At 39.6% G+C, this 24,948-nt stretch overlaps 1 protein-coding gene across 1 annotated transcript in view; it reads left to right on the plus strand.

Moving 5' to 3' along the window:
* Nucleotides 1–9,693: 9,693 nt before the first annotated feature.
* LOC113442796 (protein FRA10AC1) overlaps nt 9,694–24,948 on the plus strand; it is a 28,531-nt gene continuing 13,276 nt past the window's right edge. Inside the window, exons 1-7 of the mRNA XM_087932234.1 lie at nt 9,694–9,840; nt 17,007–17,083; nt 19,928–20,014; nt 20,097–20,142; nt 21,141–21,217; nt 21,993–22,076; nt 22,960–22,972. Coding sequence (XP_087788360.1) covers nt 9,712–9,840; nt 17,007–17,083; nt 19,928–20,014; nt 20,097–20,142; nt 21,141–21,217; nt 21,993–22,076; nt 22,960–22,972 — 513 coding nt within the window. The 5' untranslated portion in view covers nt 9,694–9,711. The remainder of the gene's footprint in view (nt 9,841–17,006; nt 17,084–19,927; nt 20,015–20,096; nt 20,143–21,140; nt 21,218–21,992; nt 22,077–22,959; nt 22,973–24,948) is intronic.

Consider the following 24,948-nt stretch of genomic DNA (forward strand, 5'->3'; position numbering starts at 1 on the left):
AGCAACTTAGTCTACCAATGCCTTCAGATAACATCTAGGGCCCGGAAGCATTCTTGGATGCAAGATTCTTCCAAGACTCAACAGTGAGGCATCCTTGCTTTCTATGCATTCATTCATTTATTCCTTCCTTCCTTCCTTTCTGTAAGAAGGTGTTGGTGGTTAACCCAGGGATTAGGGAAAAAGAGTTGTAGAGTTCCACAGAACATCAAAAAGCTGAAACTAATCTGATCAGCCCCTTCTACCGTTGTGGGTTAAGGCCAGCCAATGGACAGCACCAGAATCACCCGACAGGTAAACTAAGAATAACAGAACACCTGAGCATCTAATACAGGACGCTTGGAAGTGAATATGAATTTTATATCCTGAATATGCTCTCTTTTTCCCCTGCCTGCATTTTAGCTTTTCTCTCTGTGACAGCTAGGTAGTCACTGTAACCTGGCAACCAGAAACATGCAGTCATGTAAAATTCTGCAAATCCTATTAATGAATGTCAGCCTTTGCTTTTTGAAGAGCAAAATTTTGGCAAGCGCATCTTGCTTGCTTTCCTTCTCCCCCCTCCCCATCTCCCCCTAGTAGCACTACTATGTCCTGAAACATTCATTAGAAATAAAAAGAGTTAGATAGACTACTTTATTCCTTAGAGAAATAGACTTGCTTCTCTCTGCATTTCAGTTAAACCTCTTTTGCCCGGAAGACAACCCAAGAACAAAAATGTATAATATCTATGCCAGGGGCAGATTTCCAATTTTCCATTCACTTCTGGCCCTAGTCCATCTGAATGTATAGGAGGGGAGGTGCGACTATCCAGTTGGGAAGTTTTGAGTAAAGTTTCTGCTAAATCAAAAGGAATTTAATTCTTGAAGCTGTGTATTTGTTAAACTACATCTTGTCTTTCCTTCACCTGACCAATTCAGCAATCCTTCTGTCCTTCATATCCTTTTGGTTGGGCTGACAGAAACTGACTAGGACTAACCCCCAATCCCTTTGTGGGTTCCTATGCTTGACAATAAGACCGCGCCTGTGCCATTTCTTAACTCAGTATTTCTCAATCCTGGCAACTTTTAAGATCTGTGGACTTCAACTCCCAGGATCCCCCAGCTAGCATGGATGAAAAGCCACATGTATGACTGACTGGAGGATTCTGGGAGTTGAAGCCCACAGATCTTAGTTGCTAAGGTTGAGAAACGCTGCCTAACCATTATACACCAGCCTGGTTTTCCTGAAGTCAAGCTGCCAACACCGGAAATCCTTGCAGCAAGGAGACGTTGCTTTAAGGTGAGACCACCGAGAAGCTGGGTAGTGAAATGTTGGCTTGTTGCTACAAATCAGCAGTAGCTGGACAGAGTTATCCGTCTCCAAGTTCCTCCTTCCCAACCAACAGCGTTCTGGAATGTTTTTTGAGGCAGAAGGCAGAAATCCAATGAAAGGCTTCCATTCTGCCAGACCTTCTGGTTTCCCCTAAGCTTCCTAACAAGCTGACATATGGCTTTTCATTTACTGCCTTGCGAATATACTTGCTCAAAACTGAAAAGAAACATCCCCCCCCACACACACACCAAAAGCTGTTTTTCATATCCCAGTTTGTATTATTCAAGGTTTAGGCCTCCCTCTCGTCTCACTGAAGTGATGATTCTGTTTCAGCAACAGAGGACCACTGTGCTTCCATTATTTAAAATATGTTTAGTTAGTTCCTATTTGTCAGAAGCTGTAAGTCTTAAGTTAAATTATGAATAGCTTCTCGTAGACATTAGAAGATTCTGATCAACTGTATCTGTGACTTTTTCTTTTTTCTTTTTTCTACATTGCTGTGCTGTTTGGAATTAGCCTTTATGTACTTACAAAATTGTTTTTGGCAGCTGATTCTGAATATCTGCCAACTGAACTATTTACCATACACAGAGAAGGAACCGGCCTATTGAAACAACACCAATCAAACACTATCCTCATACTATACAACTATACGGGTGTTATTCAACTTTAGCACTTTTAAGATGGGTGGACTTCAACTCCCAGAATTCCTTAGCTCGCACAGCTGGCTGAGGAATTCTGGGAGCTAAATATCCACAATTCTTAAAGTTGCCAAGATTGAGAAATGCTTACTCTATAGTCTATAAAGAGGAATACTTTCATTAGAAAGATTTCCTAGGATTCTCCATAGGTTTTTGAAACCTTGCTGATTTGTCATTTTTTTTACATCCATTACATAATTCACTTTAATGGTAACTTATGGTATGCAGAGTGCAGAAAAGGAGCAGAATGTAGTAAGCTAAAGAAATTAAAAGCATATGAAAGAAAATAAAAAAGAAGCTTTGCTAAAAATAATTTACAGCAACATCATTCACACTATATCTCTCCACTTTAGCTTTAAAAAAAGAACAGAACAGAATAGAATAGAATAGAATAGGAATTCTTTTATTGGCTGAGTGTGATTGGACACACAAGGAATTTGTCTTGGTGCAAATGCTCTCAGTGTACATAAAAGAAAAGTTACATTCGTCAAGAATCATAAGGTACCACACTTAATAATAGTCATAAGGTACAATAAGCAATCAGATAATACTAGGAAACAGTCAATATAAATTGTTAAGTATACAAGCGACAAAGTTACAGTCATAGTCACAAGTGGGAGGAGATGGGTGATAAGGAGTGATGAGAAGATTAACAGTAATAGTTAATTATAGCTTTAGTCCCGTAAAGAGGACTACACTCTATAGCAGCACTGTCAAACTCCTGTCCCATGGGCTGGATGTGTCATGCGCTGGCTACGCCCTTGTTCGGTTTAGCAAAGGGGAAAAAAGTCCTGACATGTCATGTGATGCCGCTGTGACACCGCGAGTTTGACCACCCCTGCTCTATAGGTAGTCCTCAATTGACAATTGTTCATTTAGTGACTGTTTGAAGTTACAACAGCTTGTTACAGGTCTGAAAATTGTGACATGGCTGTTTTTCACACCCATAACCATTGCAGCATCTCCACAGTCACAAGATCAAAATTGGAGTGCTTGGCAAGTGGCATGTATTTATGACAGTTGCATTGTCCCAGGGTGATGTGCCTTCGGTTGTACTGCAGTATATGCACACATTGTTTTTATTTTCAATTTAAAATACATCTAAATGTATATTTTAATAAAATACATTGGTTTATCTATTTTATTTATTGTTGTGTGCTGCCAGAGTCCCCTTTGGAGGGAGATGGGTAGATAGATAGATAGATAGATAGATAGATAGATAGATAGATAGATAGATAGATAGATAGATGCATGGACTCATATGTTGGGTTTTATAACATGTTCACTTGTGTCTTCCCCTTCCTCTTGATCTACTCCCTCTTGCTACATATTTTTTGTCCTCATTCTTTCTATATAACCAACATATTGTGGAGGGAGGGGCCTGTTACTTCCTTCTGTATTCAATCTGCATTTATCCAGTACCAGTTCAGTCTTGAACCCATCTCTTGTTTTCAACTTTCAACTTACCTTCATGTTTTCACCTTAGTGCTGAGCTTACAACCCTTCGTTTAGTGACCGTTTCAAGTTACAATGCAGAGGTGGTATTCAGCAGGTTCTGACCAGTTCTGGAGAACTGGTAGCGGAAATTTTGAGTAGTTTGGAGAACTAGCAAATACCACCTCTGACTGGAGATTTTACAGTATCCTTCCCCTGCCACGCCCACCAAGCCATGCCCACAGAACTGGTAGTAAAAATTTTTTTAATCCTACCACTGTTACAAAGGCTCTGAAAATTGTGACTTATGACTGTTTTTCCACACTTATACTCACAACAGCATTCCCATGGTCACATGATCAAAATTTGGATGCTTGGCCACTGGTATGTATTTATGACAGATGCACTATGTTACCACTATTTTTAATCTTCCCAGCTGACAAGCAAAGATAATGTCAGTGTTCCAACTAACCAACTCCAAACCAATAAACTCTGAGACAAGCGTTTCCTCAAAGTTCCATTTTATTAGAGTTATCATATTGGCGCATCTGGGAAAACCCGAATCTGAGAGTTCTGGGTTTTCCCTTCCCAAAAGAAATTCAAAGATCCACCCCCTGCATCCATCAGTCCGTCACATGGCCCAATCAAATCTTTGTCCCAACTCGAGATATCCCCCCAGTCACTCCTCTCCAGGTGCAAGGTAACATGTCCTTGACTCTCTGAGAAAGAATGTTGTTGAGTCTAATCTTCTCACTATGAAATTCCCCCTCCCAAATTCCCAGACACTAAATTTGGCCGCCTTGAAGCTTCCAAGTAAAAAATGGCTTCCAAGGCTGACAAAGGGAGGAGCCAGATTCACTTAATGACTGCATGATTCACTTAACATCTGCATAAATTTGCTTAACAATTGTGGCAAAACAAGATTGTAAAATGGAGCAACTGCCTTGCTTAACAACAGACATTTTGGAACCAGTTGTGGTTTCAAGTCAAGGACTATCTATACTACACTTCTTTTAATTTCTTAATGCTCCTCCCTTGTTGTATTCAGCTTACTTTTATGGGTTTTTCTTTTTCTTTTTTGGCATGCCTGAAGGAGAATTTTAGGGACCAAGCTAAAAGCCACACCCAAAGAAATCTTCCAAAGGAAACAAATTGTTGGATCAGCTCTATGGTGTCAAATCAGGTAACTTTGCCAGGGAAACTAAAATGGTCATGTCAGCCATAAAACATTTAGAAGCTCAAGGAATACCAGCCAATAAGTTAGGAAATAATACTGGAAGCTGAGCAAAACTTTGGGAAAGGCAAAGAAAGTCAACTTCCTAGAAAGAAATCTAGATCCCCTGCACACATTGAAGAGAAGTTAGGTGTGTAAGGGATCTTCTGTTTGAATCACAGTTCACGCAGAACCAAAAGATACATCAGACATTAAGAGTATATGAGAAATGAGAAGTTGTATTAAATAAGACATGGTAGTAACTGATCTTTACCTTGTTTAGAATTAATGATTACATATTACAATTATGACCTGATCACTGTGTTCTTTGGCAAACCTGATTTTAAAAGGAGAACTTTGAAACCAGAAATTCCTTCAAGATCCTCCATCAGGATTATGAGCTCACATTCTTGCCAATATTTTGTGGGAAACATCAGACTCAGTTTAACTGAAGCTCTGTTTAATCTCAGCCACGATAAACAAACTAACCCCTTTTAAAACCCGAACAAGTTCTGCTGATATTACTAAGATTAGTAGACACCAGGAAAAGATGTCAGGAAGAGTCCCCAGAAATTTTGAACTACAAAATTTATAAATCTGAAATGCAATGTATTTTACTTTCCATCAATTCTTATGTGGTTAAGATTTTAGAGACCTACAGAGATCAACAATGCAATGCTGAAATTATACAACCATGTTAATTTAGAGCAAATTTGTGCAAAACTATCAGTAACATTAAAAAAAAATGTCCTGTAGACAAGTCTTCCTGTGCATACTTTCAGATGAAGATTTTATAGCACAATTGCCTGTCCTCTTTAATGAAAAGATGTGGATTCAGAAATCACGCTCCCCTATTTGTTCAACTGTCGTAAATACATGCCAGTTGCCAAGCCCCCAAATTGTGATCACATGACTGTGGGGATGCTGCAGTGGCCTTAAGTGTGAAAAATAGTCGTAAGTAATTTTTTCCCAGAACCATTTTTGTACAGGCAGTCCTCGAGTTACAACCACAATGGAACCCAAAATTTATGTTGCTAAGTGAAATCTATTTGTTAAGTAAATTTACCCCATTTTATGGCTTTCCTTACTACAATTGTTAAGTGAATCATTGTATTTGTTAAGTTAGTAACATGGTTGTTAAGTGAAGCTGGATTCCCAAATTACTTTGCCGGTCAGAAGGTCGCAAAAGGGGATCACATGAGCCCAGGACAGTGCAACAGTTGTAAATATGAACCCTTGCAAAGCATCTGAACTTTGATCATGTGACCATGTTGCAACAGTAGGGTGAAAAAGTCATAATTCACTTTTTTCAGGGGCGTTGTAACTTTGAATGGTCACTAAATGAATCACCATAAGTCAAGGACTACCTGTACCCTAACTGTGAATGGCTGCTAAATTGTAAGTAGAGGACTACCTGTATTGGATTTCTACCAATTATTTGAAAGCAGGCTTTATTTTGGAATGAGTTTCTTTTGAAAACAAGAAGTAATCACACCTCCGAGAAAGCTTGGCATTCTCAGTTTCTTTTGTGCATGTGTTGTATGTTAAGCAAAACATCTTCTGAATAATATGCACATTTCTATAAGGCAGTGTTTCTCAACCTTAGCAAACTTTAAGACATGTAAATTGCAATTCTCAGAATTTCCCAGCCAGCCTGCTGGCTGGAGATTTCTGAGAATTAAAATCCACATATCTTAAAGTTGCCAAGATTGAGTGTATGCCTGTGTTAATTGTAGTGTAATTTCCCATTTAGTATAAGTCAAATCCTACCATAGCTGTTGATCTGGAAATAGGTCTTGGCTGGCATTTTTAGCTATTAACATTGCAATAACAATTCTGCAAATAATTATCCTGCTGAACAAAAAGGAGATGCTCTAATCTCACATTTTTGACTAATGTCATGCCAGGAGTAACAAAACAGATTCCAATATTAGGTCAGGCAACCAATAGGCTGGAGACAAGATGCAGCTGTTGTCATTGACTAACTGCTCTGCTTATATAAAGCAGTAGTACTGAAATATCACAGAGAAATAGAAACCCTGATTGTTTTGTTTAGGTTACTGAGAGTTCCAAACAAGAAAGGACAAGCTCTTAAAGTTTTTTGTTTTATTTTGTTTTTCTCAAATCTGCAGAACTTGACCAATGGAGAATATTCAAAGAAAAATACAGCTGTTTTTTTCTGTTTTAATACACTCAAACTTTCACAATCCTCATGCCACTCTTATCTTTGGGAGATTTTTGCTAACCAGCTAGATCATTAGATATGTGATGATATCAGCGCAGAAAAGGATACAGGTTGTGGCTATACAGTACTACAGAAAATTGGTTTTCGCAATACATAAATTTCAGAAAACAGGTGTAGTCTATAGAGCTTTTCCAACAATGCCACCATCTTGCCTCTCCCTGAGATATCAATAGACTTTGGCAATACTGTATTCCTATTGGGCCTTATGTGATCAAGCTGAACGAACAATATTATAAATCTTCTAGGTCCTAAATACAGTCAACAATTGAAAATAGATGAGGCTCTTATTTTAGCATTGTTTGGTGATAAGAGATAACAATAGAAATAGGGATATATTCCAATACACATAGATAAATCAGCTTGCTAAATACTTAGCTCTTAAGTGCAGGATGTAAGGTGTATTTGACTATTGTATATATTAAATTGATATGCTGCCTGGCTTCCAGTTTATAATAATTAAAACATTTAAAAACAAAAATAGGGGAAATTTCACATAAAAGGCACAAGAGAAAACTGTGATGTCTGAGTTGTGGTATCGGACCTACACTGTTCCTGTTGCAATGCCATGATTGCTGGCAGGTGATGTGCTGAAGAGGAAGGGCAGCAAACCAGAAATCTCAATCCGTCAACTGTGCTTATTAACACATGGTATTTGTGGAATCAGGACAACACCATTTGATGATGAGTCAGATGCAACTAAGTCAGGAACTGGAACTGGAAAGGAGGACAGCTTTAAGCAACTTGGAACTACTTTACAAAGGTCAGAATTATGTACGTCGTGATATTCCCTGTGGTACTCCATGGGAAGTGAATGTTGAATTTTGATGTAGCAGGGTAAGAAGACCAATAATGCTTTTGAACTTTGGTGTTGGAGAAAACTCCTGAGAATACTGTGGAACCAACCCACCCCCTCCAATAAATGATCAAACAAATAAATCCAGATTTTTCTTTTGGGACACAAATTGACCAAACTCAAATGATCCTACTTCAGACAGATTATGCAAAGCCTCAGAAAGCCAAAGCTTCTCTGGAAAAGGTTCTAATGCTGGCAAAGACAGAAGGAAAGAGAAAAGGATGACTTCTAGCAAAGGGGAACAGAGTAATGGGTGTAATGTTGGAAGTCTTGAAAGACTAGGTTAGGGATAAATTGTAATGGAGAAAATCAATCTGTGTGGTCACTAACAGTCAAAAATGACTTGATGGCAAATAATCAATCATTCTACATCAGAGTTCCTCTAAATTGGGATCGATCAATACAATCTTGAAATTTATCCAGAGTCATACATACAGTATTTATTGTTTTTCTCCCAGAGACCCTTTTTAAATTGCTATGTTTTGAGCAAATCTATATTTTAAAATCTGTTCTTGTCACTAAATGTTTTTATATTTGTATTTAATTATATCTCACTTTTTATTTTTATAAATAGTAACTCAAGGCAATGAACATACGTAGTACCCCTCTTCTTTCTCCACAATAACAACCTTGTGAGGAAGGTTGAACTGAGAGAGACTGACTGGCCCAAAGTCACCCAGTTGGCTTTCATGCCCAAAATGGTATTAGAATTCATAGTCCTCTGGTTTCTTGCCTGGGTACCTTACCCACCAGACTAAACTGTTTTAAAGTGATGATTGAATTTAAAAAGGAACTTTGACATTTTCTTCTTTCCTTAAAAAAACTCATACTTATCTTTTCTGAGTGACCCGTCTCCAGAGACGGAAGGGTGATTTTCCTAGACATACTACAGGCCTAATCAGGTCACACCATAGAATTGATTTCATTGTTTTCATCTTGAAATTTTTCAGAAAAGCTTAGGCTATGGCAGGGGTGTCAAACTCAAGGCCCGTGGGCTGGATCTAGCCCACAGGGCTGCCCTGGGAACAGCAAAGGACTGGCCTGCGATGCCTCTGCCAGTGAAAATGAAGCTCGCGGCCCTCCCAGGCTCCATTTTCGCTGGCAGAGCGCTTGGGCCACCACAGGCACCTCTGACACGAATGACTTGGAACTGGCCACTGCCCCCCCCGCCCCCCGAAGTCAAACAAATGGGTTTGGTGTTTTTTTGCCACATGTTAAGTGAACCACTGCAATTGTTACGTGAATCTGGTTTCTCCATTGACTTTGCTTGTCAGAACGTCACAAAAGAAGATCACGCAACTCCAGGACACTGCAACCGTCATAAATGTGAGTCAGTTGCCAAGCATCTGAATGTAAATCATATGACCATAGGGGATGCTGCAATGGTTATACGTATGAAAAACGGCCATAAGTCACTTTTTCAGTGATGTTGTAATAGTCACTAAACGAAGTGTTACAAGTCAAGATCTACCTCTATTATGCTTTCCATGCGCCTGAATACTTTACTCTAGACCTTCACACTCGTTCTGCTTTGTGTCCAAGATCCGAATTCTGCCAGGGCCTGTCTTTTGATTTACAACCCAACCCAACCCAACCCATCCCATCCCAAAGTTTGGGTTTCGATTCGAGGGCTAAATGCAACCCAATTAGCGTCCAATATTGAATGAAATTTATATCTCACAGCCTCCACCTCCTTTTCTTCATTTCCAGGCCAGAAAGCCGTCCCCGTTTTATGAAACTGGATCCCTTTCTCCAAAAAATTAAGAGAACGCAAAAACCTGAGCATTAGGCTCTCCCTCTTCACGTTTTCTCCCCGTTAAGAGAGCACAAGAAGCTCCGCTCGCCTCTCCCACCCACCCCGATCCGGGGAGCGCCGGGCTGAAGAATCAGCGAGGGGGGCTGCCGCTTCGCTGACCGGCTCTTTTCTTTGCCGCCACAGTTTCCGACCGAGCCTTTCATGCTGAGGGACGCCGCCGCGGCGGAGCTTCTGGGCGCCACCGGCCAAGTCGCGAACGAGGCCAAGCCGGGGAAGGCGGACCGATTGGGAGGGGACATGGAGGCCTCCGAGAAGAAGCTGCCCAGGGCTGTAAGTAGCGGTCCTCCGCTGTGGAGGGAAAGAGAGCAGCAGCTGGGGCAGCGAGAGGATTCGCCCCAGGGCGGCGCTGCGCTGCGCTGCTCTGGGTGTTCCGTCAGGGAAAACCTTCCCGGGCGTCATTGCTGGATGCGTTTTGCACAATATTCGATCGAATTTTAAAATGGGGTTATAGGAGGACGCTGAATTGCGGGGATAGTACAGTTAGTCCTCGACTTACGATCACAGTCGAGCCCAAAGTGTCTGTTGCTAAACGGGACATTGATTAAGTGAGTCTTGCCTCGTTTTCTTGCCACAGTTGTTAAGTGAATCATTGCAGGGGTTACGTTAGTAACACAGCGCTTAAGTGAACCTGGCTTCCCCATCGACTTTGCTTGTCAGAAGGTCGTGAAAGCAGACCACATGCCTCCAGGACACTGCAACCCTCATGAATGGGGGTCAGTTGCCAAGGGTCTGAATTTTGATCACGTGATTGGGTGGGATGTTGCAATGGTCCTTTAAGTGTGAAAAATGGTCTTGTCACTTTTTTCAGTGCTGTCACTTTCAACTGTCACTCAATGAACTGTTGTAGGTTGAGGACTACCTCTTGAGTCTGAAGTCTGAGTATGAGAACTTCACTCCCATCCTCCCCAAAAGGTGCTTTATTTTTCCCCAAAAGGCAACTGGACTATGTTTTTCTTTGAAAATGCTTCGCTTCTCATCCAGGAAGCTTCTTCGGTTCAGATGAGAAGCGAAACATCTTCAAGAAAAAACAAAGTCCAGTTGCTTTTTGAAAAAACACCTTTGGGACAACCATGATCTTAGACTATTATAGTGTAATTTCTATCTTTAGGCCTAGGCAAGCCAAGAAATGATTCAAAACTATTTAAAGATGATGCATTCAAATTTCACGGCCCTTATTGCTTCAGATTACAATTCACCTCTCAATTCTTTTTGAAGTGTATTCATATGAATCATAAAACCATATCACATATCACTAAATTCCATATGTATAGCTGAGGTGAGCATATCTCTCCATTTACAATCAGTTCAGCCACTGTACAGGCTCTATTGTATCTGAATCTTTCTTTTTTTGTTTATTTTATGTCAAAATAAGTTAATGTCTCATTATGTGCAGAAATCTCCCAGCTATTTACTTCCTAAAATATACCTTACCACACAAGGGAGTAATCAGAAAGCAATTAGGGCAAAGACTCTGCCTCACCTGAATGTGATAGTTGCAATCTAGATCATAGTTCATATATTGAAATTGTGCAGCTTAATCATAATAAACCCTGAAGCTCTGTATTAAAAGTGGAAAAGGGGGTGTGCTTGTCTGGAATATTGGGAATATAAATTGCATAATTTTAGCACATCAGCATTACAGAACTAAATACAGAATACAGAACTAAAGTGACATAAACTTACATACAAAACTATACAGAACTATGTGAGATTACAACTGCCAGTTGTTTAGCTAGTATTTGCCTTCATACCTATGGATTTTTTCTTAAGCACCTAGGATGTTGTAATATATTGGTGTAATATATAGTGTGTCCTTTTGTAATGGATAGATGGAAAATTTGTCAATGTGCACATGTTTTATGAGCTGTCCAACATTTTTTGGGTATGACATCTAGTGAACCAATAATCACTGGGACCTCCGTGAGTGGTTTATGCCATATTCTTTCAATTTCGATTTTCAGATTTTGATACTTTTTTTTATCTTTTCCAGTCTTTTTGTTTTCTATACTACTACACCCTAGTATTGCCACATCAATTATCCACATACTCTTCTTTTCAAACACAGTTCAATCTGATGTGTTATGTTTGTACCAAGTCTTCATTAGTTTCTTTTGGGAATTCCCACATAATTTTAACCTGGTCATTTTAAACTATTTGATCCCACCAATTTTTCATTAATGGCCCATGATCATTTTTATAGATGTTTCAGTGAATCATTTTTGGCAATTGTATTATGTTATTGTTGATAATCAGTTTATTTTTGGTCATATAGTCAGCCAGATGTTTAGATAGGATTTGGCATTTTTGTCCACCTTTCGAGTCTCTCCCAAGGACCTGGGATAGGAAGATGTTCTTTGAGAATATCAAAGGTATTGTCTTGAAAACTGTTCTAAGTAAAGCTACCTTTTGCAATTGACTGATGGTGATTTTGTCAATGTGGATGGTTTCAGGTGGTGCTCCAGTTATTTTGGGATTGCACCCAAGGTGCCTCTTATTTCTATTGGTACTATCTTCATTTTTTTTTGCCACAGTCGTTCTACTTTTATTTATCTTTGTATTTTGTTATCTTCAGTTCTTTTTCTTTCATTCTCCTGTCTCCAGGTGTTGCCATGTTTACTAACCAGACTTCTTTTTATCTTTCTTATCAACAATTACTAAGTCTGGGTGACAAGTGCTTCTCTGTTTGAACTCTAAATCCCCAGAGCACTTTAGCTTCTTCCATTTCTGTTATTTTGTCTATTTTGTGATCCCACCAGTTCTTGTTTGCAGGAAAACTACATTTCTATCAGATCTTCTTCTGGCCCATTGTTGCTACTTCATCATGCCATAGTTAGACTGTGCAATCTTCTTGCAGCAGCCTACTATTTCCTCACCTTCTTATATTTATTCAGTTTCAAATTCTATAGATGCCCATTTCATCCAAGTGACTCTGGGTAGCTTGCAATTCCAAAACTATAAAACAGTTACAACAGTAAAAAAACAATACAGCAATAAAATCAATACATTTTTTTTAAAGAGACAGCATTTGCTATCGTTGTCTTCTCAATTCTGGCTTTGTATGCATTTTTTCATAAAGTTTGTTCTTGTACAACCAAAATTAGCTCATCTGTCTCTTTTTTCAACTTATTTGCTCTTAGCCATTGCCAGGTCCTGTTAACTGATTTGCCTGCTTGTTTTTTTTTTTTTTTTACTGTACTGGCCATATAATACTCTGCCTGGCTTGTGGTATTTTTTGTAAGCCAGTTTGGTCTTTCTAGTAATCCTTCATGATGAATTAGCTTCAGTGTAAATTCTTCAGATATTCTTCCAATGTTCTTTCTTTTTTTTTCCAATTCTCTGGTATAAATGCAACATTCCACTCCTATTTATACTCCTTGGTAAATAGAATCTGTTAATATCACTGAATGGATTTAAGGGCTGATTCATTTTCATTATTTTTCTAGTCTTCCTATCCAGGTCTTTTAGGTCTGTTTGAGTCCATTCTGCTATTTCAGCAGTGTATGTATCTAATGACTGGAACTGCTCAGGTTTTAATAGCCTTGGTGGTATTTCCTCTACTGCATTTGGACTAAACTTTTTCTTCACTGTTCTGTTATATTCACTACTAACCACCTTCTTGACTTCAGTATGAAGAAGGATGCCCAGTTATTTGGAGTGATTATCTTCATCCAGACTCCATAGAGCATTTTGATTCCTTCAGTTTTCACTATTTCCCCCCTACTGATAATAATAAGGGTGACACATTTGTTCAGTCCAAACACTGTTGCAGTATCTTGACTTTATATGTGGACAGTGTTGAGCAGTGATTCTATTTCAGATGGTGGTTTTTTATGTTTCATAGTCATGACTTGAACTTGTTCACTAGTATTGATGGAGGAATCAGTGCAATGACACAAAGAGCAGTAGTGATACTGAGTCCCCTTGGAAAATTCTTTCTGTATCACCATTGACAAACAGCTATGTCTTCCATTGCACCATTGATTTTTGAACCAAGATTCCAATGTTCCTACTGACTCCTATTATTTATAGGCACTTCATTATCCAGTCATGTTGCAGGGAATCAAATGTCGTCTTTTAATTAGTTGAAGTTGGTCTTCCTTCTCTTACAAAGCTTTCCAAAATGATTTTGTCAGTTAGGAGCTGATGTGCAGTTTCCTTTCAGCTCAGATCAAAAAGAGTTTGTTTTCAATTAGATGCTATTAGGCTGCATCAGCTAACATACCAGTTGGCAATTTGAAAGTTGTTGGTAATCAAGTATTTGGTCCTTTCCTTTTGGGGGGATCATTATTATTTGCTTAAATAGCTTTTCCTTCCAAAGAGTCCTTCCTCATGTATTATCATTTTATTTTTTATTTCAATTTTTAAAATAGAGTTAATACATTGTTCTCCATCAACCTATTCAATCTAATCAAAAAAGTAGTTTTATGGCAGTTATAGTTTTAACTGTGAATAACTCTTTTGTCCAGTTTTGAATTTATAACTACTAAGGCAGATAAGAAATAACTTGTATGCATAAATTGAAAGGCTGCTGTCTATTTTAGTCCATCTTTGCAATCTGTTGTATGCATGATGATATTAATTAGATAATGTTCACGGCTAGTAAATGTGTTCGTCCCCATCATAAATCTATCCCAGTATCAAAAGTGTTGCAGATAAAGTATCTTTTCGATAGTTTGTCATTATTGATTGAAAACCTGTTCTCAAGTAAATTGCAAGAGGAAGATAATTTTTTAATCAGAGTTTAGAAAACATTCATGGCCCTTCCATGTTCTTCTTTAGTTGGCAAGGTTCCAAAACCTCAGTTAGAAACTGGTTTCCAATTCCAATTGCTTTGATATCACTTTTGTATTCTAAGCACTTCAGCGTGGAATAACTAATCATGTTTGTTTTCTACAATCAGTCATAAATGTTAGTGATTAAAAATGCCACTTTCACCCATACATCTGCAAAGTAAGTTGGGAAAAATTATATACTTTTACGATTGTAAAAGGAACGTGTGACATTTTTGAAATCCTCTTGAAACTTGAATGACAGAAAATGACATTGGTAGAAGGAAGAAAGTTCTTTTTCTCATTTAAAAAAAAAACCTGAAGTTGGATCATAAAGTACTAGCAAGAAAGGGATATTATGCAATCCTTAAAAATACCCTATTTAATACATTCCATATTTTCTGGCTAAATTTTCCCCCTATGAACTTAAATCAGGGTTATATGCCTTATTAAAGAAGAACTGTAGCCACTTGGGTGAAAGAGGAAATTGGAAATAAATTTTAGAATCCTGCCCTTTGGTGCCTTGTTGTCTGATGCATAGCCTGGAATGATCTTTTTTTGTACTTTGCTAAATAAGGCTAAAGTATAACTTGGCCAATTATACTTTTTATTACAGGTTTTTGCTGAACAAACCTGGGTCAGTCACACAACTGTTAGGCTCTTAGGACAGGGGTATCAAACTTGATTTCATTGAGGACAAAAGGGTTATGCTTGACCTCAAGGGACCGGGGAGGCTATGGCCAGGGTGGGCGCAGCCAGCTTGACATCACTCATTGAGGCTCCGTTTTTGGCTACAGTGGCCTCCTGCAGCCCTATGCCAGCGAAAACGGAACTCAGGAAGGCTGTGTGTCCCTCTTGGGCTCCGTTTTCAGCTATGATGGCCTCTTGCAATGCTCTGCCAGGAAAAATGGAGCTCTGGGAGGATGCACACAGCCCTCCTAAGCGCCATTTTAGCTGGCAGAGGCACCGCGGGCCAGTCCTTCGCTGCTTCCAGGGAGGGCACATGGGCCAAATGCAGCCTGCGGGCCTTGAGTTTGACACCCCTGCCTTAGGATCTGAAGAAGCCAGGGATGGATTCCTAAACTGTTCCCAATACACAGAATACATGTGGGCAAGCAGTTTCCCCTGGGAAAAAATGTGAGCAATTATTGGCTCTTCATAGGTAGCTAAGACTGGCTGCCTTGAAAGTTGTTTTTTATAGCATGGCCTTGACTTGTATCCAGTCATTTAATGACCATTTTAAGTTACAACGGTAGTTAAGGTGCAGTTCCAAAGTTCCAGTGGTCCCCCTCACTCCCTGATCCACTAAGGCGTTTTGAATGCTCACCAACTGGCCCGCGTTTATGACCATTTGCAATGTCCTGTGGTCATGTGATCACAATTTACGACATTTCCCCCCGCCCCCCCAAAAAACCTTGCATTTATGGTTTTCAGCAAAAATGCCCACAGCGAACAATGGATTCACTTAAAGACCGCAGATTCACATAATGACCATGAAGATTGACTTAACAATTGCTGCAAAATTCACAAAATGGGGGTCGATCATATGATGATCTGCTTTAAGACCATCGTAACTTATGACCTCTAATGAGTAGGCGCCCTTATGATCAAAAGTCAAGAACTAGTTGTACATATTGTTTGGAGTGGGAGGCCTCATTGTAGAAACCTGCAGCCATTGGAGTGGTCCCACACTTTTTTTCCCCCTACCCCTCTGCTCTGGAAAAGAAGAGGAAAGAGGGGTACAAGAACAAATAATCCTTTGTTAGTCTACTCCAGCGGTAGGCAATTATGGCAACTTTATGGCCTGTGGACTTCAACTCCCAGAATTCCTGAGCCAGCATGGCTGGCTCAGGAATTCTGGGAATTGAAGTCCACAGATTGTAAGTCCACAGATTGTAAAGTTGTCAGAGTTGCGCACCTCGGACCACTCTATGAACCCTCCTCTCATTTTGCTCTGAAGGAATATGATCTCCCTAAACAGGCAATCCTCAATTTACGACCGCAATTGAGCCAACATTTCCATTGCTCAGTGAGGCATTTTGTTAAGTGAACTTTGCCCCATTTTACCAGCATGCTTGCCCCTGTTGTTAAACGAATCACTGCAGTTGTTAAATTAGTAATGTGGTTGTTCAATGAACATGGCTTCTCTGTTGACTTTGCTGGTCCAAAGGTCATAAAAGGTCATGACCACTGGAACCGTCATAAATATGAGTCAGTTGCCGAGCATCCAAATTTAGATCCCATGACCACGGGGATACTGCAATGGTTGTTAACTGTGAAAAATGGCTGTAAGCCCTTTTTTTCAGTGCTGTTGTAACTTTGAATTGGTTGTAAGTCGAGAACTACTTGTATATGCAGACAGAGATTCCTAGCCACTCCTCGCTGTAACATTATTCTTTGCTGTTTTGTATATTGAAGTTTGTGATTGCAGGCAATGGATTTTTGCATATCTGAGAAGAGAGATAGAGAGAAATCTGCTGATGTTTCCCATTGTTCAGACCAAGTCTTTGTTTATGAAGCCAGTAGCCAATTTTTTTTTGCTGTCATTTCATGTTTCCCCCCGCAAAATATGTTTCTGGTTATTTCAGTTTGGAAATTGCCCTTTGAAGCCAATGTCTTACAATCCATAAATTTACCAGAATCCATGTTGTACGTTTTTTCCTCCAGATACTTGGCCATGGAGACTATGACTCTGATTTTAGTGATGACGAAACAGTGGAGAAATCTTGCCAACAGAAAAATAGGTAACATATAGCTCTAGTAGTGTTATAATTTATATGTGTGCATATAGCAGACTTTTTTTTTTTTTTACTAAAGTGTGAGCAGAGTTTTTAAACTTAAGTATGAGCAGAGTATCTTATCTCGAAAAATGCTGTTAAAAAAATATTGTAGCATTCATTTAGTGGCTGTTTGCCATCCTATTCAGGGGTGGGATTCTACCGGTTCAGACTGGTTCTATAGAACCGGTTGTTATGATTCTGCGCCATTTGGAGAACCAGCAAATCGTGCCCCTGGCTGGCCCCGCCCCTCTCTGCCCACCCCTCTTCTCTCCCAGTCAGTTCTTACCGCGCATGCGCGACATCACGCGCATGCCTGACATTGCTGACTGCGTTCTCCCTGCCCAGTCACTCCTTAAGGTATTTCTTTCTTTTTTCCCTTCCGACAATCAGCTGTTCAGATGATCAGCTGTGTCGGAATGTCCCTCGTTGTCTTACTGCTTCACCCAGGAGGCTTCCCCGAGGCCCAGGAGGCAAAAAAACCCAGGGGAGAATGCTGCAAAAAAAACAAAAAACAAGAAGCCACGCCCACCCAGGCACATGGCCACACCCACCCAATTATGCCCGCCGAACTGGTTGTTAAAAAATTTGAATCCCACCCCTGATCCCATTCCTTGTATAGGTATTCCTTGACTTACGGCCACAATTGAGGCCAGAACTTACATGGCTAAGTGGGAAATTTGTTAAGAGGGTTTTGCCCCATTTTACGGATTTTTTTTTCTTGCCACAGTTGTTAAGTGAATCCCTGCACTTGTTAAATTAGTAACATGGCTATTAAGTGAATCTGGTTTCCCTATTGACTTCGCTTGTCAGAAGGTCGAAAAAAAATCACATTTCCCCGAGGCACGGCAACGGTCATGAATATGAACCAGTTGTCAAGTATCCCAGTGTAAATCATGTTACTATGGGGATGTTGCAATGGTTATAAAGTGTGAAAAATGGTTATAAGTCACTTTTTTTCAGTGCCAATTTCCATTTGAGCAGACACCAAATGAACTGTTGTAAGTCAAGTTCTACCTGCAGTTTTGAGCTTCCCATAGAGCCCCACAAAAGGCTGGCTAGTGATCCCTTGCTACGTCAGACAACAGGTTGTCTGCAAGTTATGACAGTTCATTTAGTTACAAAATTTCATGACGATGCTGAAAAAAATTGATTTAGCATCAGTCATCACACAACTGTTGCAGACTGCAGATTGCAATCTGGCTTGGCAACTGGGTCACATTTACAACAGTTGCAGTGGGTTATGTAATCAATCACCCCTTTCAACCTTACATTATGGTAGTCCCCTAATGTCTTGCTTAATGACTGCATTGCTTAACAACAAATTTTGCTGTTCCGATTGGCGTCATAAGTCAAAGTTTATCTGTACTGAACAAGAAACCCAAGGAAGTTGGAGGCCAAGAAGTTGAGGGAAAGGATTCCTACTGGGAAGAAATGAAGTATAACGGTTGCTTGTTATTTCTTCTTGACTTGTCTTTATGGAGAAGGGTTGATTGATTACTTTGCCATCAAGTCCTTTTCAACTCCTAGTGACCATATAGATAGATTTTTCTTCCTGAAGGGGACTGACGTGTATTGCAATCCTATGCTCATTGATTGGGAGTGAGGTTATAAATAGGTACATTCGTTTATGCTGATTTTTTTTTAAATTCAAGTAACACTGGTATTGAATGTGGCATTCAGGAGCGTTATCTTGGTTGCTTAGAAATAAACAGAGGGGAGACTTATAAAAATGGTGAAACAAGACATACACACAGACACACACACACAGAAATCTAAACCAACTCCTCCTGGATAACCATAATATTATCATTGTGAAATTATTATGGTTATCCAGGAGAATGTTATGGTTATCAACTTTTTTAAAAAGTCATTAGAATTTCACTAGTCCCGAAGAATAAAAAATAATAATAATTCATGAGAGCTATGCGGTGCTTTGGATTCAGCGACACAACACAACATTTTAATGCAATTCTTTAGAGTAGCCAATTGGTTTAAAGAGAGGCAGATAACCACCGCATTCTTACTCCTTGTAGTAGCACTTGCTCCTATTGGAATGATTCTTATGGGGGCTTTGAACATAGTGCCAAATATTTCAAGCAATCTTTCCAACCTAATTCCTTTCATTTGCACATGAACGGACTACATGAAATAAACAAGCTTGCAAGGAGCAAGAGGTTGGTATCTAGAAGTTCTAGGATCAGATCTTGCTATTTGAAGAGCACCAATTGGCCTCTCAGTTGCTAACCAAGGAAGGAAGAAGTAGCCATTACAATGGGATTTTCTGACTAAGATACTTAAGTCTTGTTCCGATTGATTGGTGTGTGCCCACTGTTGCCATAATTGAGTCTGTCCAGTTTCCTTTCTTCACTTGCACCTTGAAGTTCCCAAGTCAGTACAGGGCCATAGTTGCCTACCCTGGCATGATGTGTCTGAAATATGATTGTTTGAATTTGGTCATTTGTGTCTTATGTTGGAACTATGGGTTGATTTGTTCAGTGATCCAAAAAGGATCAACAATCTTCCTATCTGCCTTTTCCAAAGTCCAATTTTCCTTTTCACAGTGTGTCAGGGAAAAACCAAAGTCTATATAATTTTGATCCTTCTAGGTGTATGAATCCCGCCATCTGAATATGTGTCCCATGGAAACTATGGAAACTTCTAGTGATCATTCTTGCTTCTAGTTATTATCTGAGTATTTCATAATTAGCATATGTACGTAGTATTCGAAAGAGAGATTTTTAAAATTACGGTAAATGCAATATCTAAGAAATACTTTCTTTTTTCTTCTCCATTCTCCCTGCCAACCAGCAAAGATGCAATTCTCAAAAAGCCCTTCCAGAAGGACAAGCAGGACAAGGTGGCCCACAGACAGGTGGCAATGGATGAGTGGGACAGGTACTTCATCACACTAGTGTAACATTGTCAGAATTGTAATAAGCATTCAAACGACTTGAATAACATTTTCTTTTTTTCCTAGGGAAGAAGCCCGAAATAGACGGTTCCATTTAATAGCAATGGATGCTGTATCCTTTAATATTTTAATTTAAAAGCAAAAATACTCTAATATTGAAAAAAAAAACCTGTCTGAACACTCTCAAGCATTTTTTTGCATTTATTTTTGTCTTTGTGGTTTTCTTCAAGTATGTTTTAAATTATATTTCTTAAGGCAGCGTTCAAGCACGAACAATTTCTGGTTATCTTGATTTTGCAGGAAGGGAGGAAAAACAGGATATTTGGTTAGATTGGTGTTTCTTTTTAAATGAAAAGAAAATAGTAAGGAAACTGAACAGGCGGAAAAGAAAATTACATTAGAAAATTGTCAAAGATCAGTCTGGGAGATTAATAGGATGCATTTTTCCAGCTATGACTTCAATATTTCAAAATATGAAAATGTAATTTAATAAGGAGAAAAAAGTCTCCTCTTTGCTATTCACCTATACACAAATACATTTATTTAATTATATATCTTAGATGTGCTTTGTCTTTCCTGCACAGTAATAAGGCTGTGTTTTCCAAATGTTAATTAAGATGAGCAATTAAAAGAAGGCAAAGAATTGTAACTACAGTATGTCCATTTCTGAAGCTAACAGTAATACTTACACTGTATGAGCTATGATTAATGTCTATGTATCTCTGTGTATGTATTCAAATATATAACAACTGCAGCACTATAAAAGGCACATTTATATAATTCTGCAGTGTTTCAGTTTTGATTTAGAATAAATTATTCAAGACACTCAATGTAAATACAGCACTGGTCAGCAACTCTTTAAAACAGTTGTTGTGGGGTTTTTCCAGGTCTCAACTACTGCAGGTATCCTTCAGTTTTGATAGAGGTTGTTGTAGTAATAACTGTGTGTAACTTATCATTTAACAATAATCATCACTTTAGAATCTTTCTCTCTTACACCTTGTATTATAGAAATGTTGTGGGGTTAGTTTTTATGAATTGATCTTAAGATGAAGTTGTTACTAGGCAATCGTTAAAAAGAAACATTATTAATTTTCTTAATTCTGTTAGTATGCAAGACATAAGAAGTTCGTAAATGATTACATTTTATACTATGGTGGTAAGAAAGAAGACTTCAGACGTTCAGGGTAAGTACCATCTTATTTATAGAAGTTCCTTTCTAAAAGATAGAAAGGCTGAAATCATTAATAATTAAAGACAAATAGAATCAAACTTTATTTGGCATACGTATAAGATTAAATTATGCATGAGTAATTTTTGGATAATTAAAGACTACTTATTATATTTTACTTATCTTGTTCATGTTGAATAGGTTGATGATAAAAAGTACAGTAAGTTCCTATATAAAAAAATGCACACTTTTCATATCTGGAGATTATAGTTCCTATAAGAGGTAATAATGCTTAAACTAATTTTCAGCAGAGCATTCTATCATATATTTAAGAATTAACTGTGCTAAATACAAATTCTTTTAATTATGCCAATTGTGTAATTTAGAACTAAAAGTAGAAAGCTATATATAAAAAATTGTTATATAAAAACATTGTTGAATTGGATCCTATGTTCTGAATTAAAAAGCACACATCAACTGTATTATCTAGATTAAATGTGGTGCGTAGTATTTCTGCATGAACATATTTACTAAAATCAACATTACTCAGTTATAAAAGAATCTGAGTACAGTTATCTTGTCATTTTTTCTGAATCTAGAGAATGAGAAGCATTTTGTTGTAGTGTAAGATAGTGTCAGGGATGTGATTTTATGATAAAGATTTTAGGGGGAAAAATGATAGGCTAAAGAACTTCACAAAAACCGCAAAAGCATGGACCGTTTTTATTACTCGTTTTAATTTAAATCAATTCTTTGATCATTCGCCCCAACTTTTTTTTTCTTTTTAACAGAGAAAACGATAAAACTGACCTTGATGTTATAAGGGAGAACCACAGGTTCTTGTGGAGAGAAGAGGATGAAGTCGATATGAATTGGTAACTTGAGCTTTTCTTTATTTCTCTGTCAGGGCAAACTGATTCACACAACAACTTCTTTGGTCTGGCCCAAAGACATTAATCCCTTCCCAAGCACATGTCTGCTTGTCTCCCCCTGTATCTCAGTGTCCCACGACAGCCCAAAGGTGACTTAAGATGTGGTCATTTAGAAGTGGTGTATTTTCCTTGTCCTACCTCCGTGATGGCAAACCTATGGCATGCGTGCCACTTGTGCTATTTGTGCTGGCACACCGAGCTGCAGGCAAACTTATCTTACTGTGCATGTGCGTGCCTCACAGCTGATTTTTTGGCTAATTTCGGGCCGTTTTCGGCCTCCCAGAGCCTTTGAAAAAAGCCTCTGCAAGGCTTTTCAGGATGAATAGGCCCGTTTCATCACTTCCTGTAATACCGGAAGTGATGAAACGGCCCGGGCATATTATTCATCCTGAAAAGCCTTGCAGAGGCTTTTTCCAAGCCTCTTGGAGGCTGAAAAAGGCCTCAAACCAGTCGAAAAATCAGCTGTGAAGCATAGTGCAGGTAAGGGGGTGGCGGGAGATGGAGGGGGGATGGGGATTGCACATGCATGTGCAGAGGATGTGGGGGGGGCGTGCATTGCATTGTGAGTGCGCGCACGCTAATGTGTGCGCAATTTTGGGCACAGGAGCCCCAAAAGGTTAGCCACCGCTGGACCTACCTCATATGCTCTGTGCTGGTGATATAGGGCCCACTGAGGTGCATTGGGGAAGCAGTCCGAAATGAAATTTCTGTGTGTTGGCTGAAATGATCGATGCCAGCAGTCTTGGGACTCCCGGTTGGTTCTCCCAATTTCCTTTGGGATTACTTCCTTCGGACTAATCCCTGACCTCTTTGCTCACCTTCTCAGTCTTCTTTTGGCTGTAAGGCAAATCAGATCAGATCAACTCAAATCCTATTATGGTTGTAGACCAGCCTAAAGGCAGACCGCTTTCTGCAGATACTTTTAAAAAAAAAAAAAAAAACTGGAGCCTCCAGGCCTTAAACTTGATTAATTTCATTCCAGGTTAAGATATGCGAATTGAGCTTCTGTGGCCTGACTGGCAGGCATTCCCTTCCCAGGACTGCTGCTCAGTGGTGGGATTCAAATTTTTTACTACCAGTTCTGTGGGTGTGTGGTGTGGCTTGGTGGGTGTCACTTGGTAGGCGTGGCAGGGGAAGGTTACTGCAAAATCCCCATTTCCACCGCACTCCAGGGGAAGGATACTATAAAATCCCCATTCCCTCCCCACCCCACTAACCTGCTTTCCAGCTCCGTTCTCCTGTGCAGGGCAACCAAAGAAGACCCAGCCGATCAGCTGGGACTCGGGAGGCAGAGAATAGATGGGGGCGGGGCCAGTCAGAGGTGGTATTTCCTGATTCTCCGAACTACTCAAAATTTCTGCTACCGGTTCTCCAGAACTGGTCAGAACCTGCTGAATACCACCTCTGCTGCTGCTCCCACAGAGATAGCTTTAGCTTCTTGTCTCCTCTCATCCCCCTATGTTCATGGGATATTTTACAGAATCCCCTAACTAAGTCCCTTTCTCAAACTCCCAATGTTAAGCAGCGCCTTATCCAGTGGCTGCATTTCATCTGTGCAAATCCCAGTGGCCCCTAGGTGGCAGTCAAGAGACATATTTTTTTAAAAAGAAACCTCATAGTTGCAGTCTACAGTCAACCAGCTGACCCAGAATTTCAAGGAAGTAGAAGAATGAAAAATAATAATGGGTCAGTGTTCAAGAGGAAAGAAAAAAGTTGCATTGCATTGAGTAGCCATAATATTAAGCATGCCCCAATGCACATCAGTGGGCCCTACATCACCTGTACAGAGGCCTTTTATACTGTATATTGAATGGCATAGAATGGGATTGGAGTTTTGTCGATCGAAACAGAAACCATAGCCCTTAGGATGTTGCCTGTTAAAACTGCATATGTAGCAGTATAGCATAGGCCCATTCCAGGTATATGGGGAGTGGAGAGCACTATGAGGTCAGCAAGGCTTAGGGTGGCCTGAATGGGATGGCAGCATAGCAAATTGTGTGGATGTGGCATCTCACTCACATTTTAATTCTTAAGTCTCCTTTTTGAATATTTTTATTTACTTACTTATTTGGTGCCTTTGATTTAGTCTTGACTCCTGACGACTGCCTGGATAAGTCACTGCAGCTTTCTTGGCAAGATTTTAAAAGTGGTTTACCATTTCCTCAGTGGTGGGATTCATATTTTTTTTTTACTACCCATTCTGTGGGCATGGCTTGGTGGGCGTGGCAGGGGAAGGATACTGTAAAATCTCCAATCAGAGGTGGTATTTTCTGGTTCTCTGAACTACTCAAAATTTCCGCTACCGGTTGTCCAGAACTGGTCAGAACCTGCTGAATACCCACCTCTGCATTTCCTGCTTCTTAGGACTGAGAGAAAGTGGCTGGTCCCAAGGTCACCCAGCTGTTTTCATCCCTAAGGCAGGAAAGATTGAAACTCAGCCTAATACACCTCAGGTCCCCAACTCCATGGTAGGCTGCTGTTCGGAACTGTGCTACGGAAGTGAAGGGTGAGCGTGCGCGAAGCTCCATGTGCCCGCTGCTTGCACAAATGGAGCTGTATGCACACACTCACCCACAGCTCACACAGAACCATCCCTTCTCTTCCCCCCGCCACGCCAGTCTGCAAAGCCAGAAAGGTTGGGGAACACTGCACTATACCATACTACCTCCCCTCCCCCAAATAGATAGCTTCAGACATTTAGGAAGTGTGAAATAATACACTCTGTAGCAAAGCATGCTCATGATAAAGGTAAAGTAATAGCAAGCTACTTGAACAATGAATGCCAACCATTAAAAAATATTCTGTTGCAACTAAT

This window comes from Pseudonaja textilis, chromosome 4, assembly GCF_049901715.1.
Source record: "Pseudonaja textilis isolate UNSWEBS1 chromosome 4, rPseTex1.2, whole genome shotgun sequence".
In the NCBI taxonomy this organism is placed as follows: domain Eukaryota; kingdom Metazoa; phylum Chordata; class Lepidosauria; order Squamata; family Elapidae; genus Pseudonaja; species Pseudonaja textilis.